The sequence below is a fragment of the Hordeum vulgare genome, chromosome 5H (assembly GCF_904849725.1).
Source record: "Hordeum vulgare subsp. vulgare chromosome 5H, MorexV3_pseudomolecules_assembly, whole genome shotgun sequence".
NCBI lineage: Eukaryota > Viridiplantae > Streptophyta > Magnoliopsida > Poales > Poaceae > Hordeum > Hordeum vulgare.
The window spans coordinates 388,224,783-388,249,765 of record NC_058522.1 but is presented as its reverse complement, the minus strand read 5'-3'; the positions used below and the strand labels follow the sequence as shown (position 1 = coordinate 388,249,765).

At 45.4% G+C, this 24,983-nt stretch overlaps 1 protein-coding gene across 2 annotated transcripts; it reads left to right on the top strand.

Annotated features, from left to right (window-relative positions):
• The first annotated feature begins 578 nt into the window (after positions 1-578).
• Positions 579-24,259, top strand: LOC123398149. 2 transcript variants are annotated; one of them, XM_045092655.1, is made up of 2 exons: positions 579-736; positions 22,696-24,259. In XM_045092655.1, the coding sequence occupies exons 1-2, from the start codon at positions 692-694 to the stop codon at positions 24,004-24,006; spliced, it is 1,356 nt and encodes a 451-aa protein (XP_044948590.1). In that variant the 5' UTR covers positions 579-691; the 3' UTR covers positions 24,007-24,259. The 2 variants fall into 2 exon arrangements, 1 of the variants encoding a protein (XP_044948590.1); XR_006610086.1 differs by lacking the exon at positions 22,696-24,259 and adding an exon at positions 15,588-15,698 and having other exon boundaries at positions 649-736.
• Positions 24,260-24,983: the final 724 nt, after the last annotated feature.

Below are 24,983 nucleotides of genomic sequence, written 5' to 3'. Positions count from 1 at the left end.
TACCTATTTATACTTAACAATATATACAACACATTAACGCGTGACCTGCCAAAGCTTCTGCTGTAGTATAGCACTAGGGTTCAACCGTCTCCTTGCTGACACTATATGTCATCACTTCATAATGTTGTTTCGGGATAACGGTTAAATTTTACATGCACACATGTGCATTGTTGGCTCAAATTATAAAGTTTAATATACAATTGTAAGGTTCAAATGATGTCTACTACTTCCTCTGTAAATTAATATTACTTTACGGAGAGAGTACTTCGCAACGAAGCTAGAATCAAAAGAGCTACTTTTCTTTATTTCATAGTATATCTGTTTCGGTTCCCAACGTACTCACCTACTCCTCTCTCCAAAAAAAGGCACTCACCTACGTGACTAGCGAACAAAACAAATTAACTGTACTTCTCAAATACAACTCCGACAAAAGGATTCGAACAAGACAGGCAACTTCCAACAGTATAACCGTGTGGATGACTGCAGCGTTGACGGTTGTTTTGTACTTCTGACCGTAAAAAGACAAAAATAGTCCCTCGCGGATCGAGACAGTGGCACAATGGATCTCTGCCTACAATGGATCTGCTTATATAGAGAGAGATAGAGAGGCACTGTTGCAACGAAACAAAATTGCAAGCACACCCACACTAGAATAAACCGAGGGTGGTTTAACTCTGGAGTTTGGGGTGTCATGGAGATTGAGCTACGCTTGCGAGGCTTGTTGCGACGGACCAAGGTACGAAATGGATACTACCTATTTGGCCGTTTAGGTTTTGGTTCAGTTATCCTTTTTAAGTCGATGGAAATGTAGAAATATGTTGTTTAGGCCTTGTTCGGTTCTTTGAGAATTGAAGGGGTTTGGAGGGGATTTGAAGGGATTATAGCCCCTACAAATCAAATTCCACTTCAATCCCCCTCGATCCTTTTCAATCTCTTTCTTGTTGAGATTAACCGAACAAGCCCTTAAGAGGTTTTAACAAGGACATGTAGAGTGTTAATAAACACCTTAGAGATCATCTGCTGAAGCAATCCTATACAGGTCAGGGTTGTTATTAATAAAGATTAATTTTTTGTATATTGCGAAAGGTCGTATTTCTTCTCATTTTATTACTTGCCTGCCTGCAAAGTCACACTGGCGATGACTTTCCAAAGTCTAAACCTCAACCATATTCCTATTTCAACTTCTTCACTGTGCGATACCAAAATAATATGAACACATATCCTATTAGATTTCGTGTTTGTTCCAAAGGGTGCAAGTGTTTCTTGGAATGGATGTGATTGTTTTCACTACAGTTTTGTCAGTGATTACATGATGTTATTACTATTTTGCTGGAAAGGTTACCACAAATTCAAAAATGTTAGATCATATATGATGTTATTACTATTTTACTAGTGATAACTGTAAATGCAACAACGCTTCAAAGTTGTGGACCGTTTTTAATATTCAATAAAGGTTCTACGATTTGTCTTTCTAATATTTAACTCAAAAGAAAAACAGATACAGATCATTATTTTTTTCAGCTGTTAGATCCTATATGTGTTTTTCAAACGACAGGCAGCAATTATGCCCATTCTATTAGAAGAGGAAAGAATACCAGAGTTTGCTCTTAGCTACAACTTGATGCTGGATAATGCCTCGAACGCCAAACACACCCAGCCAAACCAGGCATTAGCCCAGGTCATCGCTGACTACACGTCTAAACAAAAGTTGCCGTTGACGCATCCTTAGCAAGCCCACACACCTCAGCCACAGTGCTGTAGCAATTTTTGAAAATACAACGATTTCTCTCCCCCCAAATATTCCACACCGGGTAAATCCCGCCCTGTCGCGAGCCGGCACCAATTCCGCCCTGTCGCGAGCCGACACCACCATCCGAACATCGTCCCACCACGGCAGAAATCGGTCATCCAGCGCCTCGAAGAGCCTTTTTTTAAGAAAATGCATACATCCAACTTTATAAATAAATTCACGAGGCAGAAAACACAACATGCAAAAATCATCATGCCAACAACCAGCGGTGCACATGATCAAATAGTTTTAAGGCACCCACGCCATCAACAAAGAAATAAAATAGGCGCGCAGGCCAACAACCTACCCCTAAGAGCATCTCCCACAGCCGCGCTTCGCGCCGCGTTCAAAAAATGTGTTTGCCGCGCGCGCTTCGACTGGTTTAGCGTGGGGATAGACGCTGGCTCCAACGGCCGTACTATAATGCAGCGCGCGCCGCTCCAGCAGCGTCCAAAAATGCAGCGCGCCAGCACGCACAAACCACATGTACATTTCAGAAAATAGGAGCAAAAATGATCAAACAAACAAAATAAATCAACAATGAATAGTCATTACAACTCAAACAAATAGTTTATCGTTCAGGACAACAAATAATGCAATAAACACAACCAATAGTTCATGAACAATACAATACAAATATGCAATAAACACAACCAAATCATGCTCTTTGTCGTCCATGCCATGCCCACCACTCTTCAATCAGATCCTTCTGAAGATCATTGTGCGTTGCGGGACGCCGAATGGCATGATAGGAGGCAACAAAACGGGCTACCCTTTCAGCCCTCCGTTGCCGGGGAGCGCCTGAACGGTCGCCGGGGGCGCGAGCGGCGGCGGCAGCGCGGCCGGATGGGGGTGGCAGTGGGGAGCGAGCGCGCGAGAGTGGAGGAGCGAGCGCGGGAGAGTCGCGCACGGGGGAGCTGGCACAGCAAATAAGGGGCGCGCGATTGCGTTTCGGCCTGCGCGCGCCGTTTTTGCGCGCCCGCTAGAGCTGCCCGCCGCGTTGCGCGCGCGCTAAAACTGCCTTTTTTCCGGCGCGGTGCTAGTATAGGGCAGCTGTTGGAGATGCTCTAAGAGCTCGTAGTGACGACATTAAGCTTGATCACCATCAGCTGGAGAAGACAAGGAGTTGGCAGATGCCCGTACTTTAGAAATCATCATTTCGAGGGCATCCCGATTGGCAGGCTTAGTCAATAATTTTCACTGCTACAAGAAGATGAACATCTTAAACAAGAAATCGACAGGTTGTTAGCAAAGACACCCTCAATGATGAACTTGTTCCTAGTAGTCCAAAGCACACAACAAAGCGATCCAAAGCCAACCCACAACAGCCATTTAGACAAACCCTGGAGCCCAGAAGGAAGCGCACGAAGCTCATCGAACGAGTGGGAGACGAGGAGACATCTAACCAAGATCGAATACAACACCAAGCCAATTTAGCCAACACACACCCAAAAAAGATGTGGTTGGCATCTTCCATATGCGAGCAGAGAGCACAGCGGTCTAAGCCATGCTCGTTTCTCTTGCAGCTGACCCCGGATAGCCTGCCAAAGAAAATTCTTGATCTTGGGTGGCAAGTTGGCCGACCAAACTTTCTTGAACTTTGAGGTGGGAGATCGAGGAATGAGATGGGAATACGAAGACTTGATGGAAATCCTCCCAGAGACCAAATGAGGGCAGACAACAATGTCCTCCTCCTTCAAGAGCAAAGGGAACAAAGCAGTAAGGCGATGCGAGTCACCCAACTCTGTAGGAGAGAGGGATCTCTTGAAGCCTAGGTCCCAATTATTGCGAGAGAACTCAGAGATTGGAATCTCAGGGTTAGAACAATAAGAAAACAACACAGGAAAAAAGAAAGGCTAATGCAGAGTCACATAACCACCAATCCAACCAGAAGCGAGTGGAAACCCTCTTTTTAACGATAAACTGAACATGCTCACAAAACACATCACGGACCTTGACCAGATCTTTCCAAAATTTCAATGGGAAGCGAAGGCAAACATAGGGCTGCCACAAGGAAAGTACTTAGGTTTCAACAGATCAAACCAAATGGTGCCAGGAGTAGCCATCATAATCCTCCATCACCATTTGATAATGAGACATTTATTCATAAAGACAGTGTTCGGAATGTCCAACCCCCAAGGTTTTTAGGCCTACACATATACTCCACTTACCAACCCTATATTTGCGTCTTTTATCCTCCGCGTTCCAAAAAAGCACCTATGTTCTTGTCAAAGACATAGTGAATCTCTTGCGAGAGACGGTAGAAGCCCGTGGAGAACATGGGAAGGGAGGAAGGACACACATTGATAAAACACACCTTCCCCGCGGAGGTGTTGTATCGGCCATGCAAAGTCATCACCCAAACTCTTTAGCACAAAGATGAAACGGGAAAATAGGGAGACCCGGGTATTTAAAGGGGGGAGGAGCCTAGACTGGAGCTCAAAAGCTGAGACATTCTCACCACCTCATCCTCTAACACTCGAATCACGATCACCTCACTTTAGGAAAAATTAATATTAAGCCCTAACAATGCTTCAAAACACAGACGAATGAACTTGAGATGAGCAAGGAAGACCTCACTCAACTGAACCATAATAATAGTATCATCAGCATATCGGAGATGAGTGATGCCCTATGACAAGAGGTGGAAGATTACAGGAGAGATATGGCCAGCAACAGCGGCCCGATCCAGAATGGAAGAAAGGGCATTGGCCACAAAGTTGAAAAGAATGGGGGAAGCCGGATCACCTTGACGAAGGCCCCTACAACTCGCAAAGTAATTACTACTATTTTCATTCACAACCACTCTTGTGTGACCACCAGACACAAGCTGCATCCCCAGATGCACATAAAGTAGCCTCAAAACCTTTCGCAAGAAGAACTCATCGAAGGAAATCCTAACTAACATAATTGTATGCCTTCTCAAAATTGAGTTGAAGAATAATGACTCGAGAGCCTCTAGCCCCGGGGAGCCCTAGCGCTAAAGCAATAGTCTGCTGCTCAATAGCCTTAGCGACAATGCACGAAACCTATCTGGAGAAGGGGCATCCAATGGCAAGGTGGTCAGCTATCTCTAGTCCGGTGTCGCAGAGGCAACCCACATGCCGCAAATCCATCCCGTTGCCGCCAAACTATCAACAGTATAAGAGTTATCTCCAACAGCGATCCGTCCAAAATTTAGCACTAGCACCATCATTTGTGAATATAGTGACATAGGTATAATACAAGGACCTGTCGACGTAATCAATTGTAGTTGTCGTCCCGACCCTTGTCCTTGTCCATCCATATGTACCAAAGCCAACTAGACCCTATCAAGGCCACCAAGGGACTTCGGTCTGCATACCTTCTGCCAATTAATTAAACAATGTCCGCCATTGCACACATCAGCCCCTTTCTAAAATCAAGCACACATGAATTTGTTGGCCTTGCCAATTAACCACTTGGTGGGGGCGAAGGATGACACAAAGTAGATGGAGCGTGACATCAACACAGAGTGGACGAGACTAGGCTTGCCCGTCCTATTGAAATGCTTCCCCTTCCAACCTGCTAAACGTGATCCCATCATGTCGAGGATAAAGTGGGTTTAAGATTGTGTGAGCATGGGAAACTCTCGTGTTGGCAAGGGAAAGAGGCGAGGACGACTTCCTAGTACTACTTGTAGCAAGCGATCGAGTAGATCTTGCTCTTCGTGATGTTGTTCACTAGGTCGGTGGCCTGGCCAAATAGATCAAGGAGCTCCAACAGGACCATGAAATCCTCCCTACTCATAAGAATGATAATGGAAGCGTCATTTGCATAAAAGGAGATGTGCAACCTTGCATCCCTGCTACCAATGGGCGATAGGAGGCCATGCGAGCTCCGCCGTGTCAAACAGCATCACGAGCGGGCCAATGGCGATGATTAACAACCTGGGGTAGAGAGGGTTCCTCTGGCGCAGCCCCTACAATTCTTGAATGTGGATCTAGGTTCAACATTAATAATGACCTTGGATGTGGCCGAAGAGAGGATCAAAGCAGCCCACTCCCTCTACCATGGGTTGAAACCCATATCTTGTAGTAGCTCCAAAAGGTATTCCCACCTGGCTGTATCGAAAGCCTTTGGGTTGTCAAGCTTGAGGAATAATCCCGGTGTCGCCTCTGGAAGTCTTTGATCACATTCTGGGTATACATGTCCTGTATGTGCCCCTGCTTGATGAAAGCACATTGGTTCCTCGAGATTATGATGTGTAGCATTGGTCCCAAGCTATACGGCCTCACTTTGGACAAGAACTTTCCAAGACTATGTGTGAGGTTGATGGGTTTGAAATGAGAGGCATGTGAAACATTGTTCTTCTTAGGTAGCAAGGTTATTGAAGCAGATTTGAGCAACCCGAACCGGCACCCCCTCAAGTCGAACAGCTGCCTCAAGGCTGCGATGATATCACCCTTCGCCGGTCACTCTTTGATCCAATGTGTCATATGTATCTAACTGGTTTTATTTCTTTCCAAAAAGTTGATATACCCTAGGCCTTTGCATCGGTTGAGGCACACACCCATATATTATTAATTATGGAAGCAATGTCAAATAAAATCCAACAATTATACTCATCAAATGGGCTTATATATATAATAACTCGAGGCCATCCACGCAAGACATTTTTTACGCATGTAACCCTCTACGCCAATTATTTGAAATAAATACTCCTTCCAAACCATGATTGAAAAAAGAATACCTAGACGAAAGCTAGCTAATTTACATGTGCCTCTTTCCGCCATAAACCATGATGGGAGGAACATCATGCCGACACATGGATATGGTTCCGAAGGACATGCCTCGCTGCAAAATCTCCAAAACCTATCGGATCTACGTGACCTAATAAGCATGATTGTTGTTGAGTCACCTCGAGAGCCTAGAAGGGGCCATATGTCGATCCATGCAGTGTAGATAACTCCGTAGATATATACACTATTTTCTGCTAAGCTAAGTTGTGGTTGCGCCGCAACCTATAGCTCTACCATCAAACGTGCCTATTACACCAGGTGATTGCGCCCGTAGCTCGCACGTCGTCCGGGGCCAAATGTGGTCTTGATCTTACTTGCATAAGCCATTTGTGCCACGATGGAGCAACCTCCATGCCACACACGCTAGACACACTGGCCAAGATATGATCCTATGGTTCTGAGCCAATACTCACTGCACCGCCACGAAGCAACCCCCACGCAACACACACTCGATGCAGGCACAACCACCCGATGCGTTGGACTTCTCATGTTAACCCCAAAGGTGAAGACATCATATTAGTATGTTAGTGCGCCTAACATTACCACACCATAACAATTTAGAAACAATTGTACCACGCACACCTCGTCACCATTTCCTACGACTGCTAGCACCAACTTCACGTGATTCGAGAACCATGCCATCCAGAAGAGACTCTGCATCCATGATACGTGAAGCCGACAACACCAATACACCCACCTACATGTTGTCTGTCATATCATGCCACATAGAGTAACCAAAGCTAGCGGAGGCAACCCTCCTCTTGGCGGTAGGTGCAAAGTTGTCAGAATCGCGATTCTGAATGAGATCGGAGCTCCGTTGATAGGATCGCGAGTCATAGAATCATAACTATCAGGATCGTAGAAACTTAGATTCTATGAGCAAAATCGTAGAATCGGAGGGGATAGTTTAGATCGGAGGCAGTCACCGCATTGGACACGTGTTTGCCCTAACAAGCACAACCAGCATATTATTATACGATACGATGCCTTATATCCATTGATCTTAGAATCCTTCGGTGAGCCACCCGACCACCACCACGACTGGGGACACATAGGCACAATGGCTAGCCGTTGCACTATGCTCGGTGGACGCGTCCCTCCAGGTGACAAGTAGGACAAATACGTTAGACTGATATAAAAATAGAGTTCTCTAGTATATATTTATAGGTGAAAAACCCAGACACGCCACATAGGCAAGTTTAGCGACTACACATAGAAATATGTGCCACATAGGTAGAGTTGACAGCTAGGGATGAAAATGGCAATTTGCACTAAAGTTTAAGCACTCAAAAGAGTATTTTATAAGTTTTAGCATCAAAGTGATCATCCAATGCAAGTTCTTGCATCGTTGGTGTATTTACCTTCTTTAGTAACATTAGATGTATGAATATACTGAACTGGGAGTCATGAATGATGAATTGAATACTACTATATATGACTTATAATGTGAAAAAACATTTATTTAATTCTATATATGGCACATTTTTCAAATGTGCCTAAGAAAGTATTAGATTATAAAGACTCCTAATGAGAAAAGACCACTTATTTAACCATGTTTTGGGTTAGACACAATTTTTTTTGAAAAGGATGTTGAAATCGCACTCTATAACAATGTGTTGAACATAACCATTTTTATTAAGGTCTACCCAATACATTGAGACCGGATTCATCAATAAGTGTAGCACAAAACACACATAACAACATCGGATCCATTAGAAATAACACCCAAGCCTAAGTCAAGCTTTTTCTACAACAACGTCTTAAGGAGATAAACATCATTGTGCCACCATTTTGATATTCGGTCAAAGATGACCATGACAAGGACTTTTCAACCTGGTTGCGTAGACCAAAGACAGAAAGTGAGCACATCAATAAGAAGACAACAACATGATAATGACACAAATTTGTTTCACCATGTCGACCAATATATGAAGTAACATGATTTTTGAACCCGGATATGAAGTGTGCTCTAATCACCATGGTGATGATTCTACACACCACCTAATAACCAATGCGAGGCCATACTAGCATTTGTAGATTGGTGGGATGAATTACCACCTTAGACTATCACCACGCCCTCTAGGAGTCGAGTGATCTAGCAAAGCGGGTCAAGTGTGCTCTAATCACCATGGTGATGATTCTACACACCACCTAATAACCAATGCGAGGCCATACTAGCATTTGTAGATTGGTGGGATGAATTACCACATTAGACTATCACCACGCCCTCTAGGAGTCGAGTGATCTAGCAAAGCGGGTCTGCGCGGAGCCACTCAATATTCGGCCTATCCACAAATTAAGCATCCACCAAGTCCTTAGGGTCGTTGCCCCAACATCCTTCATGTGACAAAATGCAAATGACACCTTCTTGATAATGGCAGGGAACTGTCCATCAACAAAATGTGCTTACGTTGGTTGTTGCATGCTCTCTGACACCCACTATCAGCATCCACTCCACAACCGGGTATGACATATACCACGCGCATGGCCACTGTCGTTGCCGCTGCTTCATCCATCGACGTCCAGGCTACCGCTTGAACGAGATAGATACCGTGTTGGTGCACTCGAGGACCTCAAAGTTCCATTGAGACAAGTGACACCATTGGCGCAAGGCATGCAGCCTTGTGGTAACCTAGACTGGACACGATTGCTTCTCACACCACAACACCTGCATAAGGAGCGCAACCAGTCGTCATCGCGACAACCACATGCAGTCGTGCTTCCCACTACATGCATCTAGGAGATCCCCTTATCCCCTGAGGGCCTCCACCTTGTCCTCCGTCATGTTGATAGAGTCCCACATCGCCATGAACGCTAGGCCACGAATGGCTAAGAGATGATCGACATGAAACCCGGGGTGCATCTTGTCATCCAGGATTGTGAACCACTCGTTCGTTCCCCGACACTGGCGTTGTGGAAGGAGGTGAGTGTCAACACTGGACTTTTCATGAACTCGGGGCCTTGTCTGTGAGTCCTCCTTTGTCTCATAGGATAGGAATAGTACATACATAGGAATGTCATAAGTAGTGAGATGACATGCATCTCAATTCCTATAGGGAAAGAGATGTCATTTTATGCATAGGATAATCATTTTTTCATTGAGTCTAGGATTTTTTTTTCTTTTTAATGTGAATGATTTATTCATATACTAGATAGGAATAGGAATCCATTCGTCTGAACGAAAAGTCTTCAAAGGATCTCTTTTTTCTAACAAAGTTCATATGCTTAAGAATTCCTAAAAAAATTCTATGAACCAAAGGGGGCCTTGACGTGTACAGAGTTGTGGCGGGATGGGGAAAGGCGATGGGGTGGTGCGATTTGCGGGAAGGTGATGAGGTGGTACGGTAGTTGACTCACCAATCCCGAAATTCCAGGCCGAGTGTGGTTTCTTTCGGTCAAGGTAGTGGTTGTAGTTGTTATTAGTTATGATTAAGGACTAAAGTATATTTAAACCAGCCCCGGTCTTTCAAGTAATATAATGCAATTTAATTAAATTCATTTTTGTATTAATAAAATAACATAGAGTTGAGCTCTTTAAGTTACTGCCAACATTGGTGATAAAAATATTCTTCAGTGCAATGCACGGCTAGGGAAAGAGATGAAGTGAATTTTGTCTATTCCCCATACATGCATACACCACCACACGTTTCACCCATATTAATTTACTCAATTGTTGTCATCCTTAACCAAGTTTGGTCATGATGTTGTGGTTGTGTTTTCAGTTTGATTTTTTTGTGGTTATGGATGATTATTGTTTCCACACCTTGCTTTGTTACACTAGCCTAGGTTGAGGCTGGTTGTCATGGTTGCCTTTTAGTTGTGGTTCGTTGACCTTTTGGTTAATAATTCATAGGTTCTTGAGGTTCTGTCAGCCGAGTCATGCCTCTTTGGTGTTTGGGTCATGTATTGACACGGTATCATCTACTTTTTTTAACCAATTCACGTTCACATCACTAGTGCAGAGAAGCCTACTAGTGGCATGCTCAAATTGCTATTAGTGTGTGTAGATGGCACACCACTAGTAACACATACTAGTTATGTGACACACGTAACACACATCACTAATTACATGTTATACTAGTGGTGTGTGGATTATATCACAAATAAGCTTTACTTGTTTTTCAAAATTATATATTCTTTCTAGTGGCGCGCTACTTGGGGCATACATCATTAATTTATACTGCATCATATTAGTGGGTGCAGTTATACCCACACACCACCAGGAGCAATTTCCATTATTTTAAAGTATTATCGCAATTATTTAATTTCATCAACACATTAAACAAATTTTTGAGATATGCATAAATGTATATATACATAATTTCTGAGTTACTCATACACATGATGGGACATATACCCTACATGATAAGCTTGTTGATCTTCATTTGCTCCCTATATATGAAAAACAGAATAGCGTGAGGATTTGTTTTTTAAATCATTTGTTACCTTCAAGAACGACTATATGCAAAAAAATTGGCCAAAAGTTCTCATATATATTACGAACCTATCATTTATAAGCTAAAGAGCCCATATTTGCTGCCATGAAGGCTTTTTGGGACCATTTTCTCTACCATTGCAGAATTTATTAGCCAAACGGCTCATTCTTGCTATAACGGCAATATTTTGGAGCCATCTTTGCTGCCATGTCATCATTTATGAGCCAAGGTTCTCATTTTGCTGCCATCGCAACATTTATGAGAAAATCTAGAGAAGGTGTTTCCAAGATTTCTAACATCAAAGAATAATTTTCTTCTATTCAATTGGAATCAATAAATGTCACTCATCCACACATTGGGATCGTTTTGTTCGTCTTTTCAGTAACTCCAACATCATATACATTAGCATTAAAAGCTTGTAGCTTGACCGTTCTGGAGATGTTTCGTCCATAAAGGTTCAAAAACCATTCGTGTATCATATATTTGCTATATGTGATACCGGAGTGGTTGCGAACACAAAAATCTGGGGAAGGCTCAAAACAAGAACCTCATGGAGGTGACATATGTTTTTCGAAACGGAGACATAAGATTTGCCTCATCTATTAAATAAGGGGAGAATAGAGTTAAGAGTTGTACAACACATTCACAACTTCGGCATGACAATTACTCGTCTGAAAAAATATTCTCTAAATTCTTCGCTCCTTCGATAATCCAGAGCTTGGCCTCCTCAATAATGGAGGAAAGCAAGGTAGTCGGTGACGAACTCTTGTGGAGGAACACCCGTGCATTTCTTTCATTCCAAATGGTCTACGAGACAAGCATGGTCAGGGAAGCCATAGCTTGCCGATTGGGGTTGCGTTTGTCAGTTCTCCTATCGCATCACTCGTAGACTCACTCATCCAGGAGCCATATGGAAGTTTTCATGTGCGCGAGTCCTAGCTTTTCAATGATAGACTTCCATAGCCTGATCGTGAATATATGATGCTTGAGTTACAGAGAACATGACTAGAACGATCCCGAAGTTTGAGCGGGTGACATTTCTTTTTCTTTAGAAAAGGAGGATATACCCCCGGCTTTTGCATCTGGACGATGCATACATCCACTTTGTTAATTATTCACAGAGACCATACAAAGTAATATATCAGTCAGCCTGAAGCCACCGTCTAGGCAACATCTGTTGCTACTCCTATCCCTTGATGAAGTTGTGCCGAATATCCACGCCAAATACCAAACAGACATCGCAACAAATCCTAACGTCTATAGCCGGATGCCTCAGCCCAACCACACACTAGGACTGGAACCCATACCGGCCCCGCGCACACTCAGAGGCTGCCTTCACCATCTTTCACCGGTCCATCTCTAGAGCTAGAACAGACGCATCTTCTTTGCTAGGCCTGCCGTCCACGCCACCACGAGGCCAGAGAGCGCCACCATCCTGCACGTATCCGTCTACACGCGCGTGTCGCCGAACCACTGCAGTGCCATGCCCCCGGGATCCACTGTAGAGATCGTGGTAGATCAAACACCGCTCCTCCTCTTGTCCCATCCACCTAGCACGTATTCCAAAACGACGCCCTCAGGAGGGAAACGACATCGAAGATGCCATCATCGTCCGACCGATAGATCCAGTTTTAGGGTTCGCCCCGAAGCATCACGAGTGGGGTGCCACGACCTGCAACAAAGATGCCTCGAGATGGTAACGACGTCCTAGACGCCGCCATCATCCGCCATGACCGAAGTCGGCGCGGTTTTCACTGGAAGTCGCGTCCCCCCCCCCCTCATCACGCGGCTGGGTGGAACCGAGGGAGGACCGTCGTCGACATTGCCGGCAGGGGCCTCCAGCCGCCACTCACCGATCCTTCTCGCGCCACCGGCCGATCAAGGTCAAACCGTGACGGATCTGGACAGGCCAGATCCGCAACCCCCGACCTCCCCACGCGCGACGGCCCCTCCACCTCACTAGGGATCCGCAGCTACCACCCGCCCTGGCTCTAAGGCGCACGGCCCACCGCCACCGCGGCCCTTGCCGGCGGCAGCGGCGGTTCGGGAAGGATAAAAAGTGTCTGGTGGCTAGAGTTTCGGGGCCCCTGGCATTGCCCGAGGGGAGGTGACGCGAGGGGTACGCGAGGGAAGGCGACTTCTGCGAGTCTAGCACAATGTGAATCAGGTACCTTGTAAACCTTCTCAGATTCATCACGACAACTCTAGATAACTAAGATGATGGCAGGATCACTATCATCCTTTTAGAAACATAAGTAAGACGATGAAAAGACAACTCTGTATAGTAAAGTTCAAAACGTCAACTCAACAGCAAATGTGTGTATACAAAAAACTAAAGCATCTCTAGTACGTATCATTTACTAATCTAGTGCTCAGTTTGGTTGAATAAGGAACTGGCAGGGTGAGCGGTTTCTACCGAGCTGTACAAGGATGATATGTCATCAACATGTCCCTTTAAGAGAGGCGCTCGCTCCTCCGTCGTTTCATCGCCGGTATAGAAGAGCCCATTCTCGTCGACGATGACATATTTCCTGAAAAAAGAAACACATGAGCCATTAAAATGAGGTGTGTTGGCTCGGCTCGATGATCGGTACCACACTAGCAATCCATGCATTAAAAAGTTGCTCATTGACATAACGATAGTTCGATGGTCCAACACAAAATTTAATCATCTCACATATGCATGTGCAGAATAATGTACATTTTCATTCAAGATGACGATGATGCCTCGGAAGTTAATACTCAGGCTGGTTGTAATAGGTAGTATCTTATATTAATACCATGCATATGATACTAGTCTATGATCCTGTTTGGATCCATGGGTTAGAGTTAGAGTTGGTTAGATTGGACCAACTAAGCCCAAAACATCCAAGCAGGAGGGTTAAAGTTGGTTAGATGCATCTAACTCATTCAAAAAACTAAACCACCCACGAGGTGCTTATTTCGGTTAGAGTTAGGTGGGGTCCAGAAAAAGTTACTTTTCCCTCTACCTCTACCACACCAAATCCTAGATAAAGGAGCCAAATGATTGGAAAAAGTGCTTTTATTGATAATCTAACCCTATCATCCAAACACCTTTTTGGTTAGAGTTAGTTCAAAGTTAGTCTAGGGTTAGAATCTAACTTTAACCTCTAACCGAGTTAGAGTATCCAAACAGGGCCTATGATACCACATCCGTAATGCATAGTACTATTTTAGTATCATAGGATAGTTCATTTATTGTCATGCAAGACACACAGTAGCACATCATTTAATATGAAACGGTATCATGATATGATACTCAACCCTTTTTTTATATTTAATTTTATGTCATTTCATCGAAATTGACTAGTTGACATGCATGATACTATCTATGATACTTTCATTACGGACAGCCTCATATTCAGGCAAGGACAAAGAGTGGATCGAGACATTGATCGGGGGAGGGAGGCCAGATATATATGGTAATGGTGTGGTGTGGTGTGGATTGAAGGGGACGAGGTAGGAATGGAGAGGGATATAGAGGATTTGGGAAAAGAAATTTAAACGAGAGAGGTTTGTGGAGGAGATGTAGCTAACCATTAATGGAGGAGAGAGGTCTTAATTTAATGCACGTGAGATGGTCAAGGCGAGGGAAAGAGAGTAGGAGAATGTTTGGATTGCTTCCTAGCCTTGTCACGCCTAGCATGTAGCATCCCTGAGAATGGCCTTTGGGTGTGTTTGCTTGCCATCCTGGAGAAACCGATTCTAGCATGGGCAACTTGCCTCACCACCTAGCTTTGCCCGGGCAGTTTACCATGCATCTTGGTTAGCTTGTACCAGGCGTTTGGTAGCCTGGCGAGCTGTCTGACCCTACTTTTGTTTGTTGGGTTTGGCAACCTTGCATAGTACTCGCTCTGTAAACAAATATAAGAACGTTTTGAAGACATGGAGTTTCAAAACACGTGTTCAAATGCTTCCGACATGAATAGTGAAATTAAAACAGATTCAAAACAAAATTTTAAAAAATTTGTGGCATACTTTTAAAAATGTTTGTTGTGCATACAAAATTTAATCACGAAATCAAATTGGTGGAAGGCGTGGTGGAAAAAACAAAATCGATTCTTTGAAAATGTTACTTTCAAATGCATTTTGAAGATCTGATAATTATTTTGTTGCCACGACTTCCACCTATGTGATTTTGTGATGAAATTTTAGACGCATGACAAACATTTCTTATATTATGCCACAAAAGGTTCCAATTTTCTGTTTTTTTTCATTTATTTTATTGTACTGTTCATACCAAAACATTTGAGTTCGCATGTAGAAAGGTACTTTCGACGTTTAGATCATTATTTTACTGATTTTAGTAATTCAAATACTTTTATACTTATCTAAATGTTTTTATATTTCTTTACGGTGGTAATACTTGCCCATGCTAGGCATCAACCAAACACTAGCAGTGTGGTTTGGCCTGACCAGACAGAAATCATTTACTTTATAAGGCTGAAGACAACCACCAATGTTTCCGAGGCATGGAGCCCGAGGGCACTGAGCAAACACACCTTAGATATAACTAGCTAGAGCTTAGTTAATTAGCTACATCTATAAAGTGCTAATTAACTAGATCTACAATTGTGCAAGGTTTATGGCGGAGTTGAAGAAAAGAACAAGGAGAGAAGGAAGAAGTGTTGTAGAGGAGAAATCATGAGAGATGGCCACACATGTGTACAATGAGCTCAACTCAATTATTGGTCATAGCTGTTAGTGACAATGCTTTACATGTCACACACATCTAACAGCCCACATACGTGTGCTAATTTGTTTTAAATATTGCATTTATTTATTCTTTTTAAAAAATATTGCACAAAATTCAGAATTTTCAAAAATAATACGGCCTCGGCTTAGGCGTGGCCGATTGGAACCTATCGGCCTAGCCAAGACCAATAAGTCATAATCGGCCTTGGTTAGGCCGATGGGCCTGTCGGAGCTTATCGGCTTTGGCGAAGCCAATAAGCTCCTGTCGGCCTTGGCTAGGCCAATAAGTACCTATCAGCCTTGGCTTAGGCCAATAAGGACTAATTGATGTTGGCTAGGCCAATAGGTGCATGGGATTTATTTTTTGCATGTTAGCTATTTTCCAGGCTCCATTTCTCGCTCAATTTCCCGCCAATTTTTAGTAAGAACTTTTAAAAGACTTATACTTAGCAACAAAGAGAATAGTACACAGGACAGGCTAGGACACGAAATTTCCAGCAACTTTTACTTTTATACTTACGTTTGTACAACCGTCTTAGCACCAACACTAGTTTTTTTACTTGTTAACCCTGAGCTACACCATTATAAATTGGGTTAGAAATTGATAGGCTCCAGCCCAAGTGCGCCTTGCATGCTCTTACAAGAACGACCGTCGTGGAAACTGCAAGAGAAAGACAAATATGCGGCGCTGGCCTCTCGAGATGTTGCAACAAGGCTGCATGGAGAGCTGCTGCAGACTACAAGCCAGTTGCATGTCAACTTTTTAGAGGTCTTTTTTATTTTCATATACTCCCTCCGTCTCAAAATAAGTGTCTCAACTTTGTACTAGCTCTAGTACAAAATTATACTAAGCTTGAGACAGTTATTTTGGGACGGAGGGAGTAGTATATAGTAAGAGCGAACTGTTTGACCAAAGCTCTTGCTTGCTCTCCCTTGATGCATGGCTAGGCCATAGACGTGAAACAAATCAAACGCTGGAAACACGAGAGACAAACGACAAGATGCAGCAGGCTGCATGCATGCGCGTCAACCTCCTTTGATGGCTACCACAAACATGGAGCTCGGGCTAGCTGTTGCTTGGTGATACATACTCGTGGGCTGGTGGCACCTGACCCGAGTCTTTTCTCTACTTCTGATCCACGGACCTGCCTGGGGGGCTAGAGTTCAGCAAGACGACATCGTCTTCTTTAACGAAAACCACAAACACAACAAGACACGTTATATTGTATGAATACATCACTGATTTTGTAAGGTAGCTGGAGAGCTAGAGTAGATAAAGCATGGAAATTGCAAGAAGAGAGAGAGAGAGGGAGAGAGAGAGAAGAGAGAAGAGAGAAGAGAGAGAGAGAGAGAGAGGGAGAGAGAGGACTAGAGAAAGTTGTCGTAGTAGAGGGGTAGCGATGTATTCTTCGTTTTTTCCAAATTGGCTAAGTTTATCAACCATAGACTTGTATTGGTGCCTTGGCTAGTGGCACCAACCAAATGAAGAAAGGGAAAGAGAAGGCATGGCAAGAGCAAGTTTCGTCTGATAGTGCGACACTACCACGATCATGATCATGCACGTCTAACTACTTTTGCTACCTAAAGAAGACACACTGATTCAACATAACTACATTCCGACTGCCTCTCCCACTGACACTGCCTCGCTGCCGACACACCTCCTAGTACCCGTACTGCCCGCCGGCATCGCCGCTACCTCATTGCCTTCCTTGGTCATCGCCGCCCATCTGCCCGACGCCGAGCCTGTTCACCCCCCGTCGTCGTTGTCAGAAACAAGGTGAAACGTCGTCGCCATAGCCGATTCATCGGATTGCTTCGAATCTTCTTCTTTTTTCGTCGCCATTTTCCCGCCAATTTTGGCGGGAAAGTATGGGAGGATAAATTGGCGGGAAAGTATGGGAGGGTAAATTGGCGGGAAACGGGGCGGGAAATGGAGCGTGGAAAATAGCTAACATGCAAAAAAAAATCCCATGCACCTATTGGCCTAGCCAACACCAATTAGTACTTATTGGCCTAAGCCAAGGCTGATAGGGACTTATTGGCCTAGCCAAGGCTGATAAGCTTCCGAAAGCCAGGCTGACAGGCCTATCGGCCTAACCAAGGTCGATTGAGACTTATTGGTCTTGGCTAGGCCGATAGGTTCCAATCGGCCACGCCTAAGCCGAGGCCGTATTATTTTTGAAAAATCTGAATTTTGTGCAATATTTTTTAAAAAGAAATAAAAAATGCAATATTTAAAAAAAATTACCCATACGTGTGTGGCGTGCTGGCTAAAGGGCACACCACTGGTAAGAGGGGCCCAACAGTGGGCACAATGTAAATTACTAGTGACGTGTGGCATTATCGGCACACCACTAGTAAAAATAATACTAGTGGCGTATTTGCTAAAAGACACGCCGCAAGTGAGATCCATAAGCGAGCCCAGCAGAAGTTACTATTGATATGCTGCCTAATAGGCTACACCAATAATACTAGTCTAACTACTGACGTGCCATAATTCCACACACTATTGGTGATTATAGTAGAATCGTTGTTGGGCCCTCTTAGTAGTGGCATGTTCTTTATTAACGGTAGGCTGACGGTGGTATTTTGGGCAAATACAAATGATGTTATCCTTTACTGGTGCGTCACTAATACTTTTGTTTATAAAGGTTTCTGCACTAGCACACCAATTCTTTCGATGCCGGCCTCTAGAGGCTTCCCTTGTTAACGACCTCTCGATCGTCACTGGTGAGGGGGGTCGTCAGATCTCACGTGTGCGGATCCATGTAGTTGTACGGTTAGGGCTTTAGTAGTTTAGGGTTTCGATCACTAAACGTCTTGGCTTTGGCAAGGGCGAGAACGACATTGAATAAAAGTACTCTTTGTCTTTCGACGACAACGGTATTCTGCCCTTTGGTCGGTGATGGGTCTATGCGGTTGTATGTTCAAACCGAGATGTTGTTGCAATGGGGCCATCTTCATCTTTCTACAGTGGATTTGTGTCCTCGAGCCTCGTTTTTTGGAGCTCCAAAGTTACTTCAAAAGCGGACGTAGACAATGGTCTGCAGAAGTCGATGAACAATGTCATAGGTTCGTGGTTGGTGACTCGTAAATCTAATTTCCTTCTTTGATGTTGTCATTAAGTGGAATCTAGAGTTCGATAGCGTGTTTAGGGTGCCGGCTTGGCCAAATTCTTTCAACTGCAATGGCTTCCTTCAACTACTTTGGTGTCTAGGTGCCACTCCCCCGACTAAGGGTGTGTTTGGTTGGAGGGATAGACTAGGGTGGTTGTGGGTATCCCCAACCAGGTGGCTGGGGATAGCCTTTTTTTTGTTTGGTTGTAAGGGTAGGGTTATCCTTTTTTTTTGGTTGGGAGGATGGATCCTCCCGCGCCGGCCACCTCCCGCGCCTGCCGCTTCCCGCGTCGACCGCGCCCGCGCTGGCCGCGCCGGCCACCTCCCGCGACGGCCGCGCCGGCCGCCCCAGAGTGGTTGCAACCGCCCGCCCGTTTTTGGCGGTTGACCACATCCCTTTTTTTTGAGAATATTCCCAGCATCTGGTTGACTCTGTCCCTCCTCGTCCCAGATCCAAACGCATGGCAACCACCGAAAAAAATGGTTATCCCTGTCCCTGGAAGGATATCCCTTCAACCAAATACACCCTAACCCACCCCTCCCTCTCTACACCCGTACTGCCCACCGCCGCCAATATCCCACGCTGGGCGGGCAGATCTGGCAACGACGGGCAGTCGGTGCCCATGTGGCGCGCTCAAGGGCTGAAGGAGCCTCGTGTCGCGGTGCCCGGCACGGCACGACTCCGGCGCACTTCGGTTCAGCTGGTGGTGGCTGGGGATGGTGGTGAGGATGCGCTCACTGCTCCCTCCCGGTGGCCTACTCCGATTCGGCGACCTTCCTTGCTTCGCTCGGATGGGTGTCGGGATTTGATGTTGCTGTTCGGCAAGTTGCGCACTGGTGGGGGTAGTCTGTGTGAGGCGCGTGTGGTGGTGCTCGCCCTCACCTTTTTGTGTCTTCAGCTGGTGCTTCTACCTGCTCGCACATGGTGGTGGCGTGAGTAGGTTGGATCCCATGGGATATGGCTTATGGTGGCTAGGAGCTGGCACGTGCGGTGGCGGTCTGCAGTGACCACTACTCTGTGGTGGTGCATGTTGCAGCGTTTTGCGGTCTACCCGTGCTCCTCAAAGGTGGTCTGTTTACTTGGACGAAGCCCCTGCTCCCGAAACAGGCTTTCGTCCCGCTTTATAGATAAAACCCCTGCTCTGACAGGAGTCGCACGGTTACGTTTATGGGTGTCGCTTACCTCGTTGAAGGCATTGTTGTAATCGTGACTTTTCCTTTGAAGCTTAAGGGGAAACCCTTGTTTCCGGTCCTTCCGAAACGGTCGATGGCGGCGCATTTTTGGGTCGCATTCCTTCTCGAAGGCATCTGTTTGGTGGATTCGTGTGGTGTCCGCTCTCTGCGGGTTGGATGGTGGTGGTGGTGCGGCTGGCTAGGGATCGACTGTGGTGTGTTCGGTGTCGGCGAGGGGGTGCTACTCTGCGAGCGTCATCTTGGCTCGACCTTTTTTTGGAGTGGTTCGGTTTCTTAAATCCGAAGTCGGGTTAGTGAGGAGTGTTCCTCTCTAGACCACGTCGTTCCTGTATGACACCTCTTCCTTGTACGAGCTGTTATTGGATGGCGACGAAATGACCAATGTTCAAGGCTCTCCTTGCTTGGTCAAATGAGGACGGAAGTTGAGACACCGGGGAAAACCCCTAGCCCAGGTACTCCTAGTGCGGATAATGGTGGCGCATCTGCGTCGCGACCCTTCTTGAAGGCATCATCATGGGGGTGTGCTTGGTTGACGTGTGGGTGTTGCTGCGGGGATGTTGTTGGTGTTGGTACGGCCGGATGGGTCGGCAGTTACGTACGTTCTTCGGTGTCGCCCCTGTCGTTGTGCATATTTAAAACATCCATTGTTGCCATTGTTGTGTGGCGAGCTTCATGCTCTTGGCATTGTCGCGGTTCATCTTTGTTCAATGATGCCGCAAGATGCCTCCACAAGGAATCTTCATGACGGAGTTAGTAAAGGTTCATGCTAGTCAATCATTGTTGTGGATTCTCCTTTGTTGCGTCGTGATGCTCGGTACGCACGTCGGTGTGGTGCGTTAGGCTGCTTGTTAAGTCTTGGTATTATGATCTTTCGATCGATAACTCTCCTCATCTAGTTGTGACTCTCGTGATGATGTTCTTTAGTTTGCTAACTAGACGGGTATTGTTTTGGGCGTCCTTTGTTTTGATTTCTCTTTCTTTACTCTCTCTTTTACGGTTTTCAACCGAGTTTTTTGTTATAATAAAATCAACTTGGTTAGGTTTTTGATCTAATTTTTCTCATAATCCGGATCAGTATCTTGACATTAAGACCACTTTAAAATATACTAGCAAAAGGGCACGTGCGTTGCAACGGGAGAAAGAAATACCACACGCTCTTAATTTATAAAAAATGGTCTATAATTTGAGAATTTGTAGTTACGGCACAAACAAATATGGTCTTATCCTACAAAAGTGCAGTTCAAAATTTCACAGGTCTTCTACTTTAACACGGCTTGCATATAGATTTAATACGTACAAAGAATCAGTCAAGTGACCTTCAGTTTCATCTCCAATCCTGATTTTGTTGACGTGTTCATCCCCAGCCCGGATGAGTACCGGTATGAAAGAAAGACGAATAATGACTTATGTATTAAGATTGCACCCTAGATAGTATTTTTATTAAACGTTTAACAGATAAAATAATATCATATTTAAATTCTACATATTTTTCTAATCAAATTCCATATATAATAGTTAAATTTGGAGTTACGGTTTAAAAGATATGAGTATTTTAAAAAACATTTAATATATACTACGAGTTTAATGTTAAAAACATCAGGGTTTTTTTATAAAATATCATTGACGGACTAAGAATACCTATTTCTTTTATTAGTAGGTATAGATTGATGTAAAGAGTGCAATGGGTTTAGTCCCACATCAGGTGCTGGATCCTGACGCCATCCGTCTCTCCCCGATGTCAGCCACTTCCCCGCCTCCCGGAGCGATGCCGCCGTCGTCCTGCATCCCGATCGGATCGGGAGCCGCCGCTCGATCTGAAGCCAAACGTGCACAGAGGCGAAGCAACGGCGCCTAGGGTGGGATCCGACGAGAATGGGTCCGTGGCGGCCGTATCTGGGCGAGGGAGTACGGATCTGAGCGGCGGCGCGCTGGAGATGCGACTGCGAGCTCGGGCGTCCATGGCGGTTCCTGGTAGAGAGAAAATGGTGAGGCGGAAGAAAGAGAAGAGGGAAGAAGAAGGGGTGGGCGGCGCTGCTGGCCTAGGTCGCCGGCGAGGCTCCGTCCGAAGTTGGTCGACGGCGCGAGGTCGACGGGGTCGGGCTACGACGGAGGGAGCTTGGGGTGCAGTCAAGCTCGGGAGCTCCTCTTACAAATTCTTACAAATGTAGGGGGCTTTTTAAAAACATGAAGCGTTTTCTAAGATCCACTTATGAAGGGACTCCGGGTTGAATGTCATAAACAACAAGGTTTTTTTTTATAAAATCGTTTTGATGGGTTTTCCGACGAAAGCGATAGCCTCTTTATTATTAGGTAAAGATTCACGTAGGCAGCCTTCCCGTGACCATTTGAAAAAAAAGTAGATCGATCATTAAAACGTGTTTTCAAATAGATAATGTAGACGAAACTTTGCAGAGTTGACACGGGATCATGTAGCAACCTAGCTAGTAGTAGAACAAAGATGAGCCAGTTTGGAAAAATCGAATCACGCGTACTATAAATTGTAATTAATTGTACTCCCTTCATTCCTAAATATACGTCTTTCTAAAGATTTTAATGAAGAACTGCATACGGATGTATATAAACATATTTTAAAGTATAGATTTATATAATGTATATAGTTTTTTAATGTCTAAAAAGACTTATATTTAAAAACGGAGGAGTAACATGCATGCATGTTGATACAGGATAAATGCGAGGCGGATGTGGAGGCAGGGTCGAGCAGCGGGAGTCCGGTGGATCAATCGACCATACCCGTGGCGATCTCGAAGGTCCGTTCACAACTCCGTCGGGTCGATGCAGACGCATTCACGCCGCACAGCGTGCTGATCGGCGCTTACAACCATCGTGAAGGTCTTTCTCAATCGACGGAAATGAAGGAGCAAGCCGTCAGCTATATTCTATCTGGCGATAAGCCGGATGACCTAATACAGATGCTGGAAAATCTGGAGGACAAAGTAAGGAGGTGCTATGCACATCTGCCCGACCATAGTTTGTCTTCTGAGCATTTCTGCAATATGCTGCTGCACGATGGCTGCTATCTGCTCCGTCTCTTTATGACGTATACTGACGACAGTGAGGAGGCAGGATCCGACAACAGCACCCCTCAAGCTCCCGTGACGGGAGCCGGCGGAGTCTCCGACAGCGTTTCGCAGCGTGATACCTTGTTCCTTTGTGAGAACCAGATACCTTTCTTCGTGCTTCAGAAGATCCACGAGCACGTTACAGATGCCACCGGCAGGCCCAGCGTCCTCGAATGCATAGCACATTCAGTCCAGGGGCTGCTGCAGGCACAGCTCTACATCAGCAACAAGGCACGGCCGGCGCCGGGTCAGACGTCCCACCTGCTGCAGCTAGTGCGCGGCTTCTTCCTGCCAGCCAAGCCCCCGAAAGCCATGGAAGAGAACACGGCAAGGCCTCGCACAGGGCGGTGGCGCCGTGCGACGGAGTACCGCTGCCACGGCAACATCCGGTTCAAGTGCAAGGACTTCGTGGACGACATTAAGTCCTCCATCCTGGACGTTAGCTATCAAGGAGGGACGCTGTCGATCCCTCCCCTGCGGGTCGACAGCAACACGTGGACGATCCTACGTAACCTCATGGCGCTGGAGGAGCAGATGACACAACGGTATGTGACGGCCTACTGCGTCTTCATGTCACAGGTGGCGGGTACGGTGGAGGATGTCAAGCTCTTAGTTGGCGCCGGGATCGTCGAACAGTTCCTGGCGAGTGACAAGCAGGTGGCTCAAGGCTTCGCCAACCTCTTAAGCGATGTGGTCTTGCACGTGGACAAGCAGGAACAAAACTACCTCAAGCCCATCTGGCACGACCTGGACATGCGCTGCAACAAATGGGCACACAGATTCATGGGAACGTGCCGTGAGCAGCACTGCCGCAACGGGTTGTACACCATAGCGTTCATCATCACCGCCATCCTCTTTGCCTCTGGATTGATGCAAGCGGTCTTTGCAGTCCTGAGCTACAAATTCAAGAATTAGTAGCGCTGGTTCACGTTGAGGTGGATCGTTGCATTTGTTTCGGTAGGGCTTTTCACATTTCCCCGGGCGTGATCCCGATTCTGGTGACTGTTCCTACTTGTATGATGTTGATCAGACTATCTTACTGTGAGGAGGACTTTTGCTTTTGAAACACTGTGACGAGGGAGGACTTTGGTTAGATGCTTTTCGAAGAATTCAGTCAAATAAATAATCACTTTAGAGCTATATATACGGAAGTCGCCTGAAAACTGATTTTGGGTCAGTCGAGTTTTTAGCCGTTGGTTCTGGTTTCAAATTTGTGCTCTCTCTTTTCCTGGTTTGTTCTATGAATTTGTTTTGGGTCATTTTCTTACTGACCATATATTTGGGTCAGTCAATCCCTAAATGAGCTAAGAGCATCTTCAGCCACGACTTGCAAATTAGACCCTCGAACGTCCGCGAACGCGTTCGGTCAGTGATCGGGCGTGTCCCCTCCGTTCAAGCAACCACACTCTTTAATTTTTTTTCTCATATGTCCGGTCACTTACACGTGATCGGTGGAGAGAAAGAGAGAAAAAGAAATAAATAAATAAAGAAAAGAACAAGATGATCCGGGATGAGGTCGCGTCCTATGTGACGGATTGACCGGGTGCGTCCGGGTGCATCTGCGAGCCCTCATATTCTCTCTATATTTGAGATGGATATGAGGCTTCGCGGACAACCCGAACATATAGGAATGATATGAGGGATCTGGTTGGATCACTTTTTTTCTTCTCTCTTCTGTCCGATCACTAACCGGACGTGTCCGCGGACGTATAAGGGGTCATTTAAGGATCCCGTTGTAGATGCTCTAAAGCCTATTACATGTGTGACCTAGCCCCCTCTCTCCCTTTGTTTTTTTTCTTTTTCTGTTCTTATTTGTTTTTGTTTTTAATTTGTTTTTCTTTGTTAGTCAGGTTTTTTTGTGTCGGTATTTTGGGGACGTTGGGAGGGTGTAT